The 14,800-nt window shown below is 38.5% G+C and overlaps 1 protein-coding gene across 3 annotated transcripts in view; it reads left to right on the forward strand.

Moving 5' to 3' along the window:
- Positions 1 to 217: 217 nt before the first annotated feature.
- Positions 218 to 14,800, forward strand: part of map3k7 (mitogen-activated protein kinase kinase kinase 7) — a 28,341-nt gene continuing 13,758 nt past the window's right edge. For 2 of the 3 annotated variants that reach the window (XM_085371948.1, XM_085371946.1), the window contains exons 1-10: positions 218 to 477; positions 991 to 1,110; positions 1,229 to 1,339; positions 1,420 to 1,485; positions 1,565 to 1,610; positions 4,019 to 4,157; positions 6,696 to 6,820; positions 7,601 to 7,729; positions 8,056 to 8,186; positions 13,975 to 14,056. In XM_085371948.1, coding sequence (XP_085228074.1) covers positions 1,018 to 1,110; positions 1,229 to 1,339; positions 1,420 to 1,485; positions 1,565 to 1,610; positions 4,019 to 4,157; positions 6,696 to 6,820; positions 7,601 to 7,729; positions 8,056 to 8,186; positions 13,975 to 14,056 — 922 coding nt within the window. In that variant the 5' untranslated portion in view covers positions 218 to 477; positions 991 to 1,017. The remainder of the gene's footprint in view (positions 478 to 990; positions 1,111 to 1,228; positions 1,340 to 1,419; positions 1,486 to 1,564; positions 1,611 to 4,018; positions 4,158 to 6,695; positions 6,821 to 7,600; positions 7,730 to 8,055; positions 8,187 to 13,974; positions 14,057 to 14,800) is intronic. The other variant, XM_085371947.1, reaches the window with a different exon arrangement.

A 14,800-nucleotide genomic window follows, 5' to 3' on the forward strand; every position in this document is an offset into this window, starting at 1 on the left:
GGACTTGTTCTAGAAACATCTTTACAACAAAGAAATATTCCACACGAAAACAAATTTCTTACTTTTTCTTTGTGTGTTATATCCGAACTAATTATGTCATTTACGGGGGAAAAAATGCTTCATTTTCTGAAGCTAATGCATTACGCTTCCGTACCTTTTTTGGGTTTCGGGGGACAGAATTACAATACGCACACACTTCCTGGTGGAGCTCCCCCTCTCCCCTGCGAAGAATCAAAATACATTCCTAGCAAGCCAGCTACACAAGTTGTCAAAAAGTTATGCTTGTTTGTCAAGTGGATAGACAAAACAGTTTTTATAAAAATGGACGTTATTCCAGGTTTTTTTTTACATGAATAGTAGAAAATATCCCCATGTCCACATAACCGGCACTGGTGACAAGTCATCTACGAAGAGTTGGATTGTTGAAGCTAAGAAAGTCCTGGTAGCTAGCGTTACCAACCGGGCCAGCCAGCTAACGTAAGCTGCTATTTTAACAGGCCTCGAATTGCTTGTCTTTTTTAAGGTTGTGTTGTGACAGTGTCAGACTCTGGTGAGGAATGGTGTAGTCTTATTCTGTCGTCCCAGATCTTTAATTATGCAAAAAGCTAACTTTAAACACTTATTTTCTCCAGTAGTTTTTCGTAGCAGCTGCATAACTGAGCTAGTTATGCTATGCGGTTAGCCTTGACTGCATCAAGGGAACTGACAGTAGGTAGGCAAACGCCGATCCGTTTTTCGGTGCTTGACAGCCGGCCAAAGAATGACAATTTGCCATTTTTGAAGGCTGTAACGTGTTTGTTTTATTGAGTAGCCATGTCTCCTTACGGCATCAGTCATAATTACGCAGTTACGGTAAAAAAAAATAAAAAAAATACGACTGCGTAATTGCAATTGATGTCTTGAAACCTATCTAAGTATCCTTGTGCTGATTTATTTATTATTTATTAATATTGAGCTTTTTACCTATGTGTTGTTTGCTCGTTTTCATAGTAAGTTACTAGCTGACCTAAGCTAGTAATGTCTCTATCGTTACCACCAGCGGAAATGCTTGAAACACCACCTGGGTATCCCTTTGAAGAAATCAATTATGAGGACATTGAAGTTGAGGAGGTAACTTGGGATTATTTTTGCTGTTTTTCGTGTCACTAGCGCATGACAACAGTTAGTGTCAGCTCGATGAAGCTCTTACCTAGTGAGTGTAACTTTGATGCTAACTACCTGTTCTCAGGTGGTGGGGAGAGGAGCTTTTGGGGTCGTCTGCAAAGCAAAATGGAAAGGAAAAGATGTTGCAATCAAGACTATTGAGAGTGAATCAGAGAGGAAAGCCTTTATTGTTGAGGTATTTTTTCGTTATTGAAATATTCTCAAGATTATTTCAACAGCCTGCCTGTGTGTGTAACCTTTCCTTTTCATCTCCAGCTCAGACAACTTTCACGTGTGAATCACCCCAACATTGTGAAACTGTATGGCTCTTGCAATAGTCCAGTAAGTTCACTAGGATAACAATGACTATTTGGTCTATTTGGTTGATTTTGAGTTTTTGATGGTGTTCTTTCCACCGCAGGTTTGCCTTGTGATGGAATATGCAGAAGGTGGATCATTATATAATGGTGAGTCAATATGTTTTAATAGAAAACACTATGGTTGTGTTACATGTTACACCATTTATTTTGCTTTGCTAGTAATGAACACTGCTTTAGACAGACACAGCCCTGTTGAGTTGATCCTCCAGTTGTTTGCATGTTCAGCCACTTTTCTGATTCGTTAGAAGTCCATGTTTGCACAGCGACATGCAGCCCTTACATGCACATACCTAAATATTCAGATAAACCTGGGAACTGGTGGGGTATAAAATTGATCAGTAATAAAATAATTTGTGTGCGTACAGTTAAGACAGTTAAATTAACATTTTCAGTAAGAATGAAAATTGAGTATTTGAACCTTCTGCAAATAAATTACATACATATATTTCTTACAGCCTTATTTTCAAATAAGTTAAAAGACTTATCCTATGTATATCTAGGCTTGTTGTTTCTTATGTTTACCATGAGTGCTTTTATAAGCAATTTGTTGTCATGTAGCAGCAGAGTCTGGGATTACTGGATGTCAGATAGGTGCAGGTTTATTTGAATTTTTCCGCCTAATGATGGCCTCCCTTTCTTGCGAAATCTCTTTCCCCCTAACTTTCAAACCATGAAAAGCAAATTCAACACTTCAGAAATGAAATATCATGAAATAAGAGGGGAGCAGCCCTCACCTGGCCCAGCTGGCCAGGTGAGGGCCAGTTTCCTGGCCAGGTGAGGGCTTTTCCTCTGCAAAAGGGGGACAAATTTAAATCTCTGACCTCAACTAAAAGGTCAAGGTCAGAGGTCAAGTTTTTGAAAATCTTGTGAATGTGATAACTCAAGAAGGATGCCATTTTTTTGTTTTAAAAAAATTGAATTAAAGCTGTCTCCACTTCAGTCACAACTGTTTTATATATAATTCATTTTGGGTAGCATTCAGAGACAAAACGTCAAAAACTTGTGTCTTAAACATTATGGAGGGCACTGTTAGTACTAATTTGTATCATGTTCATAAAATATTCTGTGCTCAGTTGTACTTAAAATTTGCCAGAATTGTTATGGGGCAAATTTCGCTGAATTTCAGTGAGTTTGGGGTTTTCCCCTTGTAGCTATCAGGTTTACTTGAATGAGGTTTTGGGACAAAGTAGTTTGCTGTTCTTAGTGGTTTGCTTATAATACATTTTCATAAACTACATTTTTGGACATAGTTTTGTGGGACATTGCGGGCAGTGAAGCAAATATAACAAATGCTGAGAACTATCGAAAAGTCCTGTTGTTCTTGATGATATTGCGTGTGTTTGTGCGCAAATGGAATTCCTGGTCTCTGACTTTGGCTGGCAATTGTTGTGATGATGGAAATATGCTTACACCAATGGCATCATGGTGGACATGATAGTGTAAAAATGACTGTGTGACTTGAAATTAGTTTTGCGGAATAAATTTGGACAAAATGAAGTATAAAGTGAGTTTTTCTAACAAGGCTGCAGATAGCTCAGTTTGTGTTGTGATTACATTACATGGTGAAATATTCTGACACTTTGAAATCCAGTCATAAGATATTGTTGAAACAATGCTTTTGGATGTCTACAAATTTAGAGTTTGAACCTCAACCTCTTTTCCACTGCAAATGAGACTCTAGGCAGTTTAGTCTTACTACAGAGTCAGGTCACATGTATATGGTTGAATGAGAAAATACACATTATTTTATATCAGTTACTCAAAATTAATGTCATTAATATTATAATTTTTTCTTAAAAATATATATGCTGTTAGAGGGTCATTGTGGGTATTTAATGTGCATATATGTTTCTTCGTGTGCTTAGGCCTTGTATCTGTTAGCTGTTCTGGCGAACATTTTTGGTTGACAGAATGTTTATTAAGGGTCACCCTTTATTGATAATCAGTAATGATAATATCCCCAATGAGTCTGAAATTTTATGTTGACAAACACTCATTTTTATTTTTATTTTGATTGGTGAACTAATATACACTCCTGGGATGTCTTGTAATACTCGATTGAATTTCAAATTAACCTAGTAAGTTGTAAGATATTTCTCCAGCATTTTTAAACATGCTGCTGTCATTTAAAAAAAAAAAAAACATTAATATGAATTATATTTTTAAATATGATTGTATAATAATGATCATTATTTACAGGTATTCTGTTCCTCCTGGTGTCAAAAATACTAAATTATGTCTTGGAAGCTGTTAATGTAACACTCTTCTCCTTGTGAAAATAACACCAGGCTGTTTCAAATTTATAACATAGGTGCATCTGCTGGGACACTGAGGGCTAGTAATAGCTTTTTGTCAGTACTCTTAAAGAAGCTATAGTGAAAATGCACATGGGTGTTTCAGTCCATATGACAGTGTCATAATTACTATAGGGACCCCACACTTTGCCTAGTTGGTTTGAAGGTATGCTGTTTGAGACTGTGTTTTCTTGTCCACAGTACTGCATGGTGCTGAACCCCTCCCCTATTACACTGCTTCCCATGCTATGAGCTGGTGTTTACAGTGTTCCCAGGGTGTGGCCTATCTCCATGGCATGAAACCAAAGGCTCTCATTCACAGGGACCTCAAACCACCCAAGTATGCACCTTTTCACCTCACACACTCCTTTATGTTTCCAGCAAATTATTTCTTTAAAGTAGTTTGATTCAGTTTGTACTATATTGTGTTCTTGTTAAAATATCTGGTATCTTTTGAGAAACATGTAGAGGCTTTTTTTTTTTTTGGCATGGCATTGTAAGCCACTTAGTTGAAAGTTACTCAAGATATTAACTAGGGCTGCCACAAACGATTATTTTGATAGTCGACTTGTCACCAATTATTTTTGCGATTAGTCGACTAATCAGATCATGCATCCATTGGACGTAAAACGTACAGCTTATTGCACCAGCACGCATCTGCTCTTGTATAACTAACTCATTAGCTTACAGTTTGAAGTGTTTATGGTATGTGCTAACTAAAAATAAAGACAAGATGATAGTTTATTAAATTTTAATTAAATCTGCAGGTTGTTTCAGTGAAGTTTAAATAAACTCAGCCGCCTGCTCCTTGCTATCTAAAATATAACAAGACACCGGAGTATATTCTCGAGCATCTCACACTTCTGATAATCAGTTGTTTGCTTGACGTTTATTCAGCTGTGTAAAAACTATAACTTTATTTCTCAGCCAAACCGATTTACTCAGGAACAAATAAAATACTAAAAAAGCCAAACAATAACATTTTTAAGTTCTCTAAGTGACTTATATTACATGTTTAACCTGAGTAGTGAAAGACGGCGGTGGGTTTGAAAACGATTTGCCGGGAGTCCGGTGTTCTCACAGGCTCTAATGAGCCTTGAACCCCGGCTAACTATCGAGCTGGTGAGACGTATGTTACCCACTAGCTATCGAGCTAGTGGGTAACGCACGTCTCCGAAAACGTCAGAGCGCTTTTGAAAATATGTGGTGTCTTGATAAACTGAGCAGATATTTGAGGTTTACACAGCTACATTCTCACCTGAAAATATGTTAAACTTTATTTTGTGACCCAAAAAGAATAATAAGAGTAATATTAAAACTAACTAGCTGCCGCCATTGTTGACTACTGCGCTGGGCCGCGCTATGAATTCTGGGGCACAGCTTCTTCTTCTTCGGGGTTTAACGGCACCTGGCATCCTTGTACATGCAGTGCTGCCATCTTCTGTTTCAGTCCGTTATTACACTCTTAAATTCTACTACTTATTCCTGCGTCTTTTGTGATCTTACAAAGCTTCAAACGACGCGTCGAGTATTAAATCAGTCGTCGACGATTTTACAAGTTGACTAATCGTGACTAGTTGACTAATCGTGGCAGCCCTAATATTAACAGACATTTATTGCGACCTATCAGGAATGCTGAGGTGTGTGGAAGTGTCACAGTAAGATGTGTGTTGTATTTTGTTTTTCTTATTTTATTATGGCTCTTTTTATTTACCTTTAGGATGCTAATGAAAGTTTGGAATTGTGACATGTTCAGAATATATCATTTTTCTTTCTCTCTCATGATACGAATCCTACTATCAGAGAATTTGATAAAATGCTGTATTTTTCAAAAAAGAAGAAGAAGAAGAAGAAGAAGAAGAAATTAGCAAGACTGTACTCCAACCCTTAAATAACTAGCCAAAACATTTTGGCCATAAATGAACGACATTTGGATGTGTCTGATACAGGCAAAATGGGAAGGTGTAAAGACATTATTTACTTCGATATACATTTTGTTTTGGGCTTATTCAGATTATATTCTCATTGATTATGGAAAGCCTAGATGGAAAAAAGGGAAATGAAAAGCAGTGGTTGCAATTCAATCTGGCAGCTTCAGGATTCAGGGAATGGCATTACATGCCAGCAATGTAAAATCCTGATCAAAGGAAGTGGTAAATACCATGAAGAAAACCTGTGTTATCAGCATATAGAGTTACTCGCATCTTCTTTATAACAGCTGGATCAGACTAACACACCCTCTATAAATGCCAACTCTTGCAGGGCATCCACACAGGATGGAAATCTCATTATTATGTGAAGACTGTCTTTATTCTTATTGCATGGTCATTTCCTCTGTGGAAACCCTTTAAATGTGTTGCACTAAAAAAAAGAAAACATGTGGAAATACAGAATAGTGGTAGATTTGATGTAATTGTTTACTGCTATATAGGATGCAGTAATTAATGAAATATGTTGTGATATCTGGATTATATTCCATTGTCTCAGAAGGACCAGAGGCAACACTTCCAGCATTAATTAAAAAAAAAAAAAAAGCAAGAAAACTAACCTATTACTAGTAAGTATTCTGTAGGAAGAGAGGACCAGCTTACCTGTTCTGTGTAGATCATTTGGAGAGTTTATAGAATTAATGAAGCCTCTCATAGTCACAAATTGTCACCTATCCAATATTGTACAGGAATTTATTTCCTGCATTATTACTATAGAATTTCCTTTGTCTCAAACAGTTGTAAGAGCCGAGCACTGTCATTCCTCTAGTACTTTTTAAAAAGAAACATTTTAAACCAAACCGGGCTGAAGTTAGTTACAGTTAGTCCTATGTTGTTTAGTTCAAGGCACTTTTTTGCTGCTAACAGGATGTATGTCTTCCTTGTTTCAGTCTACTTCTGGTGGCAGGAGGCACTGTGCTGAAGATTTGTGACTTTGGAACAGCATGTGACATTCAGACACACATGACCAACAACAAAGGAAGTGCAGCATGGATGGCCCCAGAAGTATTTGAAGGCAAATATGAGTAGTATTACAGCTGTTTGAAATGTTTTCCTATTTTTTGACCAAGAAAAACTGAGATGTGTTTTTCTAATTACCTCAGCCTCATCATCTTTGTCATGTTTCATCTAATTGGAGATGGGTCCTGCTATTATTATTATTATGATTATTATTATTATACTATATATTACTTCCACCATACTCTTATTTATTGATAGTAGCTACCGAACCAGTGACAGTGAGATGATGAATGGAGTCATGCTGTACTGGCTTTTCTTCTGTAAACGCAGAATTTTTGTTCTTACACAACCAAGAGCCTAATGTAAGTCTACAATAAGAGACTGATTAGAGGATGTCACAGGGAAAGATGAATTACTCCTAGTCATTGCCTTGTTTTTGGATGCATGTTGCAAGACTCCAGTGCAATTAAACAAGCCGCTTTTGCCCCCTCAGTGAACCCTTCACAACTAATTTGCATCAGTGTGGAATGTTATCAGAAAAACCCAGCGCAGCAAGTTTGAAATAGGTGTATGATGTGCACTTTAATTCTTCAATAACAGGCTCCATAATTAAGCAACACAGGAGCCATTCCTTGGTGAAAATGGCTCCCTTATTTTCATCCTCCTCCCCACTGAAAGCAAGAGAAAAGCTGCTGCCTTTGCCAGGCACATTCCTCGCTCTCTTGTCAAATGTTCCGCAGAGAATTTCCTTTATCAATCAGTGATGTCAGACTGAGCCTTTTCCCCCTCTTTGAAAAGGACCTAAGTGTTGCTGTGGGTTTCTTTCTACTCACAGGCAGCAATTACAGCGAGAAGTGTGATGTGTTCAGCTGGGGAATCATTCTTTGGGAGGTGATCACCCGCAGGAAGCCCTTCGATGAAATCGGAGGGCCAGCTTTTCGCATTATGTGGGCTGTGCACAATGGTGAGTCACTCTTCCTGTCTGACTGTGTGGGTCTGTGTGTTTGTTTGTGGTGGGTGATGCAGAGGTCACATCCAGCTGTCGGCCACTAAGAGTGCTCAGGCATGCATGCTAGAAGATTGTCAAAATAAAGATGTTGGCAGAGGGGGTAAAAGACATGTTGACCTTTTCAGCTCTCCTTGCAGTTTATTGCATCCTGGATGCAGCACTACTGACTCAAAAAATGGGAGGCAGTAATATATAATATTTATTTCTCTTGTGTTGTGTGATGCAGATATGTCTTTCCCTGTAACTGCGTGTGACCAGTTATTTCTTTTTATTGTATTCAGGCACAAGACCACCTTTAATCAAGAATTTGCCCAAGCCCATTGAAAGCCTAATGACTCGCTGTTGGTCCAAAGACCCCTCTCAGCGGCCTTCCATGGAAGAGATAGTGAAGATCATGACTCATCTAATGAAGGTATTCTGCCTTGTGTACTTTTAGTAAATTGAAGTAAATGAATCAAAAAACTGCAGTCTCCGGGGGTCTCATCAGTTTGTTAAAATTAGGGATGTACACCTCTAGCTGACAGCAATGTTTAATCATTGCTGTCCTTGCTTGTCGGCACCAGAAAAAGTAGCTGGTCGAATATATTCTAAACATATTAGTTTATAAATGGCAGTTACCAGTCCAGAGATGTTATGACTAGGGATGGGTATCGTTTAGGTTTTATCCGATACCGGTGGCAAACCGGTACTTTTGAAACGGTGCCGGTGCTTAAAAAATGGAAAACACAAACTTTGTCCAAAAACCTCTCATGTTTATCTGTTTTTTTGTAAAAAGATAACAATGTTAGCCTTTTATGCAGCTATAGGTCATATATGGTATCACTCTTGGCTGGAAGCAGTGCTTAAACAATGGAAAAAACACAAATTTTGTCCAAAAACCTCTCATGTTTAACTGTTTTCCAATTTTTCTTTGGTCATTTTAGCCTTTTTGGCCAGGGTGAAGGGAGTATCTGCCATCAAACAAGAAGACAGCCGCATGTAACTACGACGGTGTTTTCTAGTTTACCTTACATGCATTAATGTACAATTACACACGAACAACATTAAGCTACTCACGCAGAGAAGAACGGCTGCTGCTGCCATCATCATCAGTCATCATTTCTGCTACACTGGCAGGGCTAGGGGCCAGGGCTCTCCTCTTCCGTTTCTTGGGGGATGTTGATAACTCCGGGTCCGATAACAGGCACCACACACGGAGTAGGTACGGTGCATTTCTCGGCTTTAAAAAAAGCGGTATGCGTCGCCAGGTGTTTCATCAGATTCAAGGTGTTACCTCCTTTGCACAGTATCACCTTAAAGCACTTGTTGCAGGCTGCTGAGTTTGCATCTTTTGCTGTGAAGTACAGCCAGACTTTTGACTGCTTCACCTTGGGCATTTTTAATCTGTAGCTCTGCTCTAAAAGAACGTACGTACCTGGGCCCACCTACTATCCTTGGAAACATAAAATGATTGGCTAGAATCTGAAGTGTATCAAATCTCAGGGAAAAAAGCACCGAAATAAAGCACCGAAATGTGCGCTGCTTTTCGGTCTGGTTACTACCGTTTATGTCAGAACCGGTGCCATCATGGCACCGGATACCGGTACCCATCCCTAGTTATGACACCACTATCCATCTCTCCCTCTATCTCTCCGGTCAAAGGGGAAGTAAACAGGCGACGAGTATTAAATGGTGAAGTTGTGCAGATTTTTGTGCTTTTTCAAAAAAAAATTGAGCAGCTGTATTTTTGCCATTCAAAATTAATAATTTCATTAAAACCAAGCAACCAAATTTTGCACCAGGGTGTGGACACTAGCATGAAAGAAAACAGTTTAGTCTGTTTTGCATTTGGGCTGATATATACACCATTTGTGAAAGAATGGGGCACTCTCAGGAGCTCGGTGTATTCCAATATGGTATCGCGATAGGGTTCCGAGTGTGCAACAAAAATGTCCTTGCTACTAAATATTACACAGTCAACTGTTAGTGGTATCATAACAAAGTGGAACCGATTAGGAATAAACCTTGTGGAAATTCTTCCTAAAGGAGTTGAAGCTGTTATAGCTACAGGAGTAGGGCTGCACGATATTAGGAAAACCTGCGATGTGCAATAACTTTGATCAATATTGCGATAACGATATGACTTGCGATAAAATAAATAGCAAAAAAAAAATGAAATGAATACATAATTTCCATAATGGAAAAATACATAATTTCCATTTTACTGCAACAGTTTATTTAAAGAAAGCTGCTGTATGAGCAGTGTATGAGCAGTGTAACAACAAAGTGCACTTTAACATTGAAACATTACCCCCATAAAAAAAAGACATCCTTCCCGGTCTCTATCATTAGTTTTAAATAAACATAACTTAAATTATACTGCAAATGATCTCAATGCAGTTGTTCATCATTTTACCACTCACCAAGTAGTTATGATGTAAGTCAAAACTGGAGAGGAAACTTTACTGTAGTGCTTGCGTAGTTTTCAGCTTGGCTTAGTTCAAACATGACGGTCTTGCAGCATGTTTCGTACATTTGTGGAATGGCGACATGGGAAATGTAGTTTCGTGAGGGGATGCGGTATCTCCGGTCCACTTTATGTATTAGACTGGTGAAGCCCTCTCTGCTAACTGTATTTATAGGCATCATGTCTTTAGCCAAAAAATGTGTAATGGCCTCTGTTATTTCTTTATACCGCTTCGACGTTTTCTCATAAGGAGTTCCACTTGAAAAATCTGATACAGAGACTGCTGTTGGATTGCTGTGCTCTTTGTCTTAACATTAGCAACCTTTGTTTGGCTAGCCCTATCTTTCTGGAACTCTTCAAACAGTTCTCTGTGGTTGTATTGAAGATGATGGTGGAGATTAGTCGTGATTCCTCTGGTGGTTGCCACAAGTGTTCAGGAAGTTTTGCAGAGTACCTGTGTTTGGAGAACGTCGTCTTTATCAAATCCAAAGTACCTCCAATTAAGCGAGGTACTATTACTATTTTTTTTTTTTTTTTTTTTTTTTTTTTTTTTTTAAGCCACGAGTTCATAGTCAGTAGCATTCTTGTCATGTGTCTCGCTCTCAGCCATTACAACTCTGACTCGTTGCTGCAGTGTTGTTCACTCCCCACCTCTAATCCATGTGATTGGTTAATGCCGTGAAGGGCTCTATTCGACTGATCAAATGTGTAAAGGGGTTTCTTTTATTGGTAAATTCTTTAAAGCACGTGTGTAAACATTTTAAGGTACCCAATTATCGCCGTTTACGCCGTCTTTTGCGATGGGCCCATCGCACAGGCTGATATCGCGATGACAATAAATTTTCGATTTATTGTGCAGGCCTATACAGGAGGCAGGCCAACATAATTTTAAACGCTATTAATTAAGAATGGGACGTTTATATACGTGTGAACTAAGCCTGGGCAATATGAGGAAAATCTAATGTCACAATATTTTTTTGATTATATCATGATACACAATATATATCACGATATGTTTAAATAACCTCCAAAAAACAAAAATTGTTTTCAACCATACAGTGCCTAAATTTGCACTGGTATGCTCATTCAATATTTATTTTTCTGCTTTGAATACAAGAAATCTGAATGAATTAAAATGTTTTATTTAAACCATTTTTTTTAACCATCAGTTGCACGCAGAGGTTTTTGACCAATGACAATACTGTCACAGCAGGTGGTCAACACTAGACCTTTAAAAAGCAAACAAAAGATCATAACGAAAAAGGACATCGAGTAATAATAAAACAATTGAAATTGTTCTTTTGTGCTTATAATATATAAAAATAGTAAAATTAAAATGTGATGACCCCAAATTACAGAAAAAAAAGTCTAGACGGTGACTATAAAAACGATTGACAAAGAATCAGGTATCACAGCTGTTTTATTTAACATTTTCTTTGGTGTGTGGGAAGATGTTGACATGCAGAGTTTAAAACATTCTTCATTTTGCAGTGGATGACTTTTCGGCTGTTGGAATACATTTGTGCTACTGCTTCCCGTTTGCGGCAATAGTTTTACGGCACATTTTAACCATTTAACACCATTTTAACAGTCTTACATTGATACCAAACGTGTATACTAAGAGGTTTGAGGGGTAGCACTGGTGGCCAACAGTATTTTTGAACATTGATGTAATTATGCAAATTATAGATAGTCTTGTGTATTATTTTATAACACTTCTAAAATACATCATTCATATGTTTGAAAAACCATTATACTATTCTAAACAAACCACATCTTTATTCATATACAGTGGGGCAAAAAAAAAAGTATTTAGTCAGCCACCGATTGTGCAAGTTCCCCCACTTAAAATGATGACAGAGGTCAGTAATTTGCACCAGAGGTACACTTCAACTGTGAGAGACAGAATGTGAAAAAAAAAAAGCCATGAATTCACATGGTAGGATTTGTAAAGAATTTATTCGTAAATCAGGGTGGAAAATAAGTATTTGGTCACCTCAAACAAGGAAAATCTCTGGCTCTCACAGACCTGTAACGTCTTCTGTAAGAAGCTTTTCTGTCCCCCACTCGTTACCTGTATGAATGGCACCTGTTTGAACTCATCATCTGTATAAAAGACACCTGTCCACAGCCTCAAACAGTCAGACTCCAAACTCCGCCATGGCCAAGACCAAAGAGCTTTCGAAGGACACCAGGAAAAGTATTGTAGACCTGCACCAGACTGGGAAGAGTGAATCTACAATAGGCAAGCAGCTTGGTGTGAAAAAATCAACTGTGGGAGCAATCATCAGAAAATGGAAGACATACAAGACCACTGATCATCTCCCTCGATCTGGGGCTCCACGCAAGATCTCATCCCGTGGGGTCAAAATGATCATGAGAACGGTGAGCAAAGATCCCAGAACCACACGGGGGGACCTGGTGAATGACCTGCAGAGAGCTGGGACCAAAGTAACAAAGGTCACCATCAGTAACACACTACAACGGCAGGGAATCAAATCCCGCAGTGCCAGACGTGTTCTGCTGCTGAAGCCAGTGCATGTCCAGGCCCGTCTGAAGTTTGCCAGAGAGCACATGGATGATACAGCAGAGGATTGGGAGAATGTCATGTGGTCAGATGAAACCAAAGTAGAACTTTTTGGTATAAACTCAACTCGTCGTGTTTGGAGGAAGAAGAATACTGAGTTGCATCCCAAGAACACCATACCTACTGTGAAGCATGGGGGTGGAAACATCATGCTATGGGGCTGTTTTTCTGCCAAGGGGACAGGACGACTGATCCGTGTTAAGGACAGAATGAATGGGGCCATGTAGATTTTGAGCCAAAACCTCCTTCCATCAGTGAGAACTTTGAAGATGAAACGAGGCTGGGTCTTCCAACATGACAATGATCCAAAACACACCGCCCGGGCAACAAAGGAGTGGCTCCGTAAGAAGCATTTGAAAGTCCTGGAGTGGCCTAGCCAGTCTCCAGACCTCAACCCCATAGAAAATCTGTGGCGGGAGTTGAAAGTCCGTGTTGCTCGGCGACAGCCCCAAGACATCACTGCTCTCGAGAAGATCTGCATGGAGGAATGGTCCAAAATACCAGCTACTGTGTGTGCAAACCTGGTAAAGACCTATAGTAAACGTTTGACCTCTGTTATTGCCAACAAAGGTTATGTTACAAAGTATTGAGTTGTATTTTTGTTATTGACCAAATACTTATTTTCCACCCTGATTTACGAATAAATTCTTTACAAATCCTACCATGTGGATTCATGGATTTATTTATTTTTTTTCACATTCTGTCTCTCACAGTTGCAGTGTACCTCTGGTGCAAATTACTGACCTCTGTCATCATTTTAGGTGGGGGAACTTGCACAATCGGTGGCTGACTAAATACTTTTTTGCCCCACTGTATACTGTGCTATATAGTGTCAGAACTATAGTAAACGAAGGTCACTTAGCAGTTGACCAACCCTATCTCTTTTCTGCAAGGTAAATATGGCTTTGTGTCAGTGATCTCTGGTAGATTCATTCTTGGTGTTCTCTTAGTGTTTGAGGTTGTAACATTAAGCCAAATATAGCTTAAACTTTCCATATATTATTTATTATATATATTACATATATATACATAATACATATATTATGTCTCAAAATATCACCAAGTCCTACTCTCCTGAATTAATTATACTAATAGGATTTTTTTCATTCATAGTAAGCCTGAGTTGAGAACTCCCAACATTATGTGTTGTTTTCATTCTTTTTGCAGTACTTCCCAGGGTCTGATGAACCCCTTCAGTATCCATACCAGTATTCAGATGAGGGACAGAGCAACTCTGCAACTAGTACAGGTACATCTCATGTTAAGGTCGTGTGAAGATGACGCTCTAGATTATGTTTAAATAATTATAGTTCCTCTTACTGCTGCTAATCGCTTTTCTTTACAGAAAAACTATTATGTGCGTCGTTAACTTACTTCTTCTACCACATAGGATTTTTTTCCTTTGTTAATTCAAACTGTTTTCTCTGCCTGCACAAATACCATGGATGTTTACAAAGGTGTACCATGAGCGGCATGTTGTTGACCAGCACAGCAACTCCAGTGTATCCTGGTATCTATACAGTTGCCCAGTACTGAGCTCAAGGTCACATGTGTTTTAGAAGTTCTCAGAATAATATACCTTCAAAAGAAAGCAGCCTTGGCTTAAGTTTGTGGGCAAATGATTGCAGTAAAATTCAGGCCAGTACACATAACATTAGCAGCTGGATTAACATTAACATGAAGCAGTAAGATAGATGTTCCTAAGTACATAAGTACTGGAGTACACCAAAACATCCTCAAAAGCCAGACATCATTCCGCGATCCAAGAAAATTCAGGAACAAATGACAAACTAAATAAAGCCATATCTAATTCAATTCAATTCAACTCAAATTCTTTGTTGTCCCAAAAGGGAAATTAGTTTAGCAACAGGATAAAAGTAAACGCAACAATAATATAAAATTACAATAATAGTAATAGAAAAGCTCTGGGACTCCAGAAAGCCACAGTGAAAGCCATTATCCACAAATGGGGAAAACATGTAAGAGTGGTGAA

Source organism: Diplotaxodon limnothrissa, linkage group LG15 (genome assembly GCF_057381915.1).
Source record: "Diplotaxodon limnothrissa isolate DT_005_m linkage group LG15, D_limnothrissa_male_GT1.1, whole genome shotgun sequence".
Lineage (NCBI taxonomy): Eukaryota > Metazoa > Chordata > Actinopteri > Cichliformes > Cichlidae > Diplotaxodon > Diplotaxodon limnothrissa.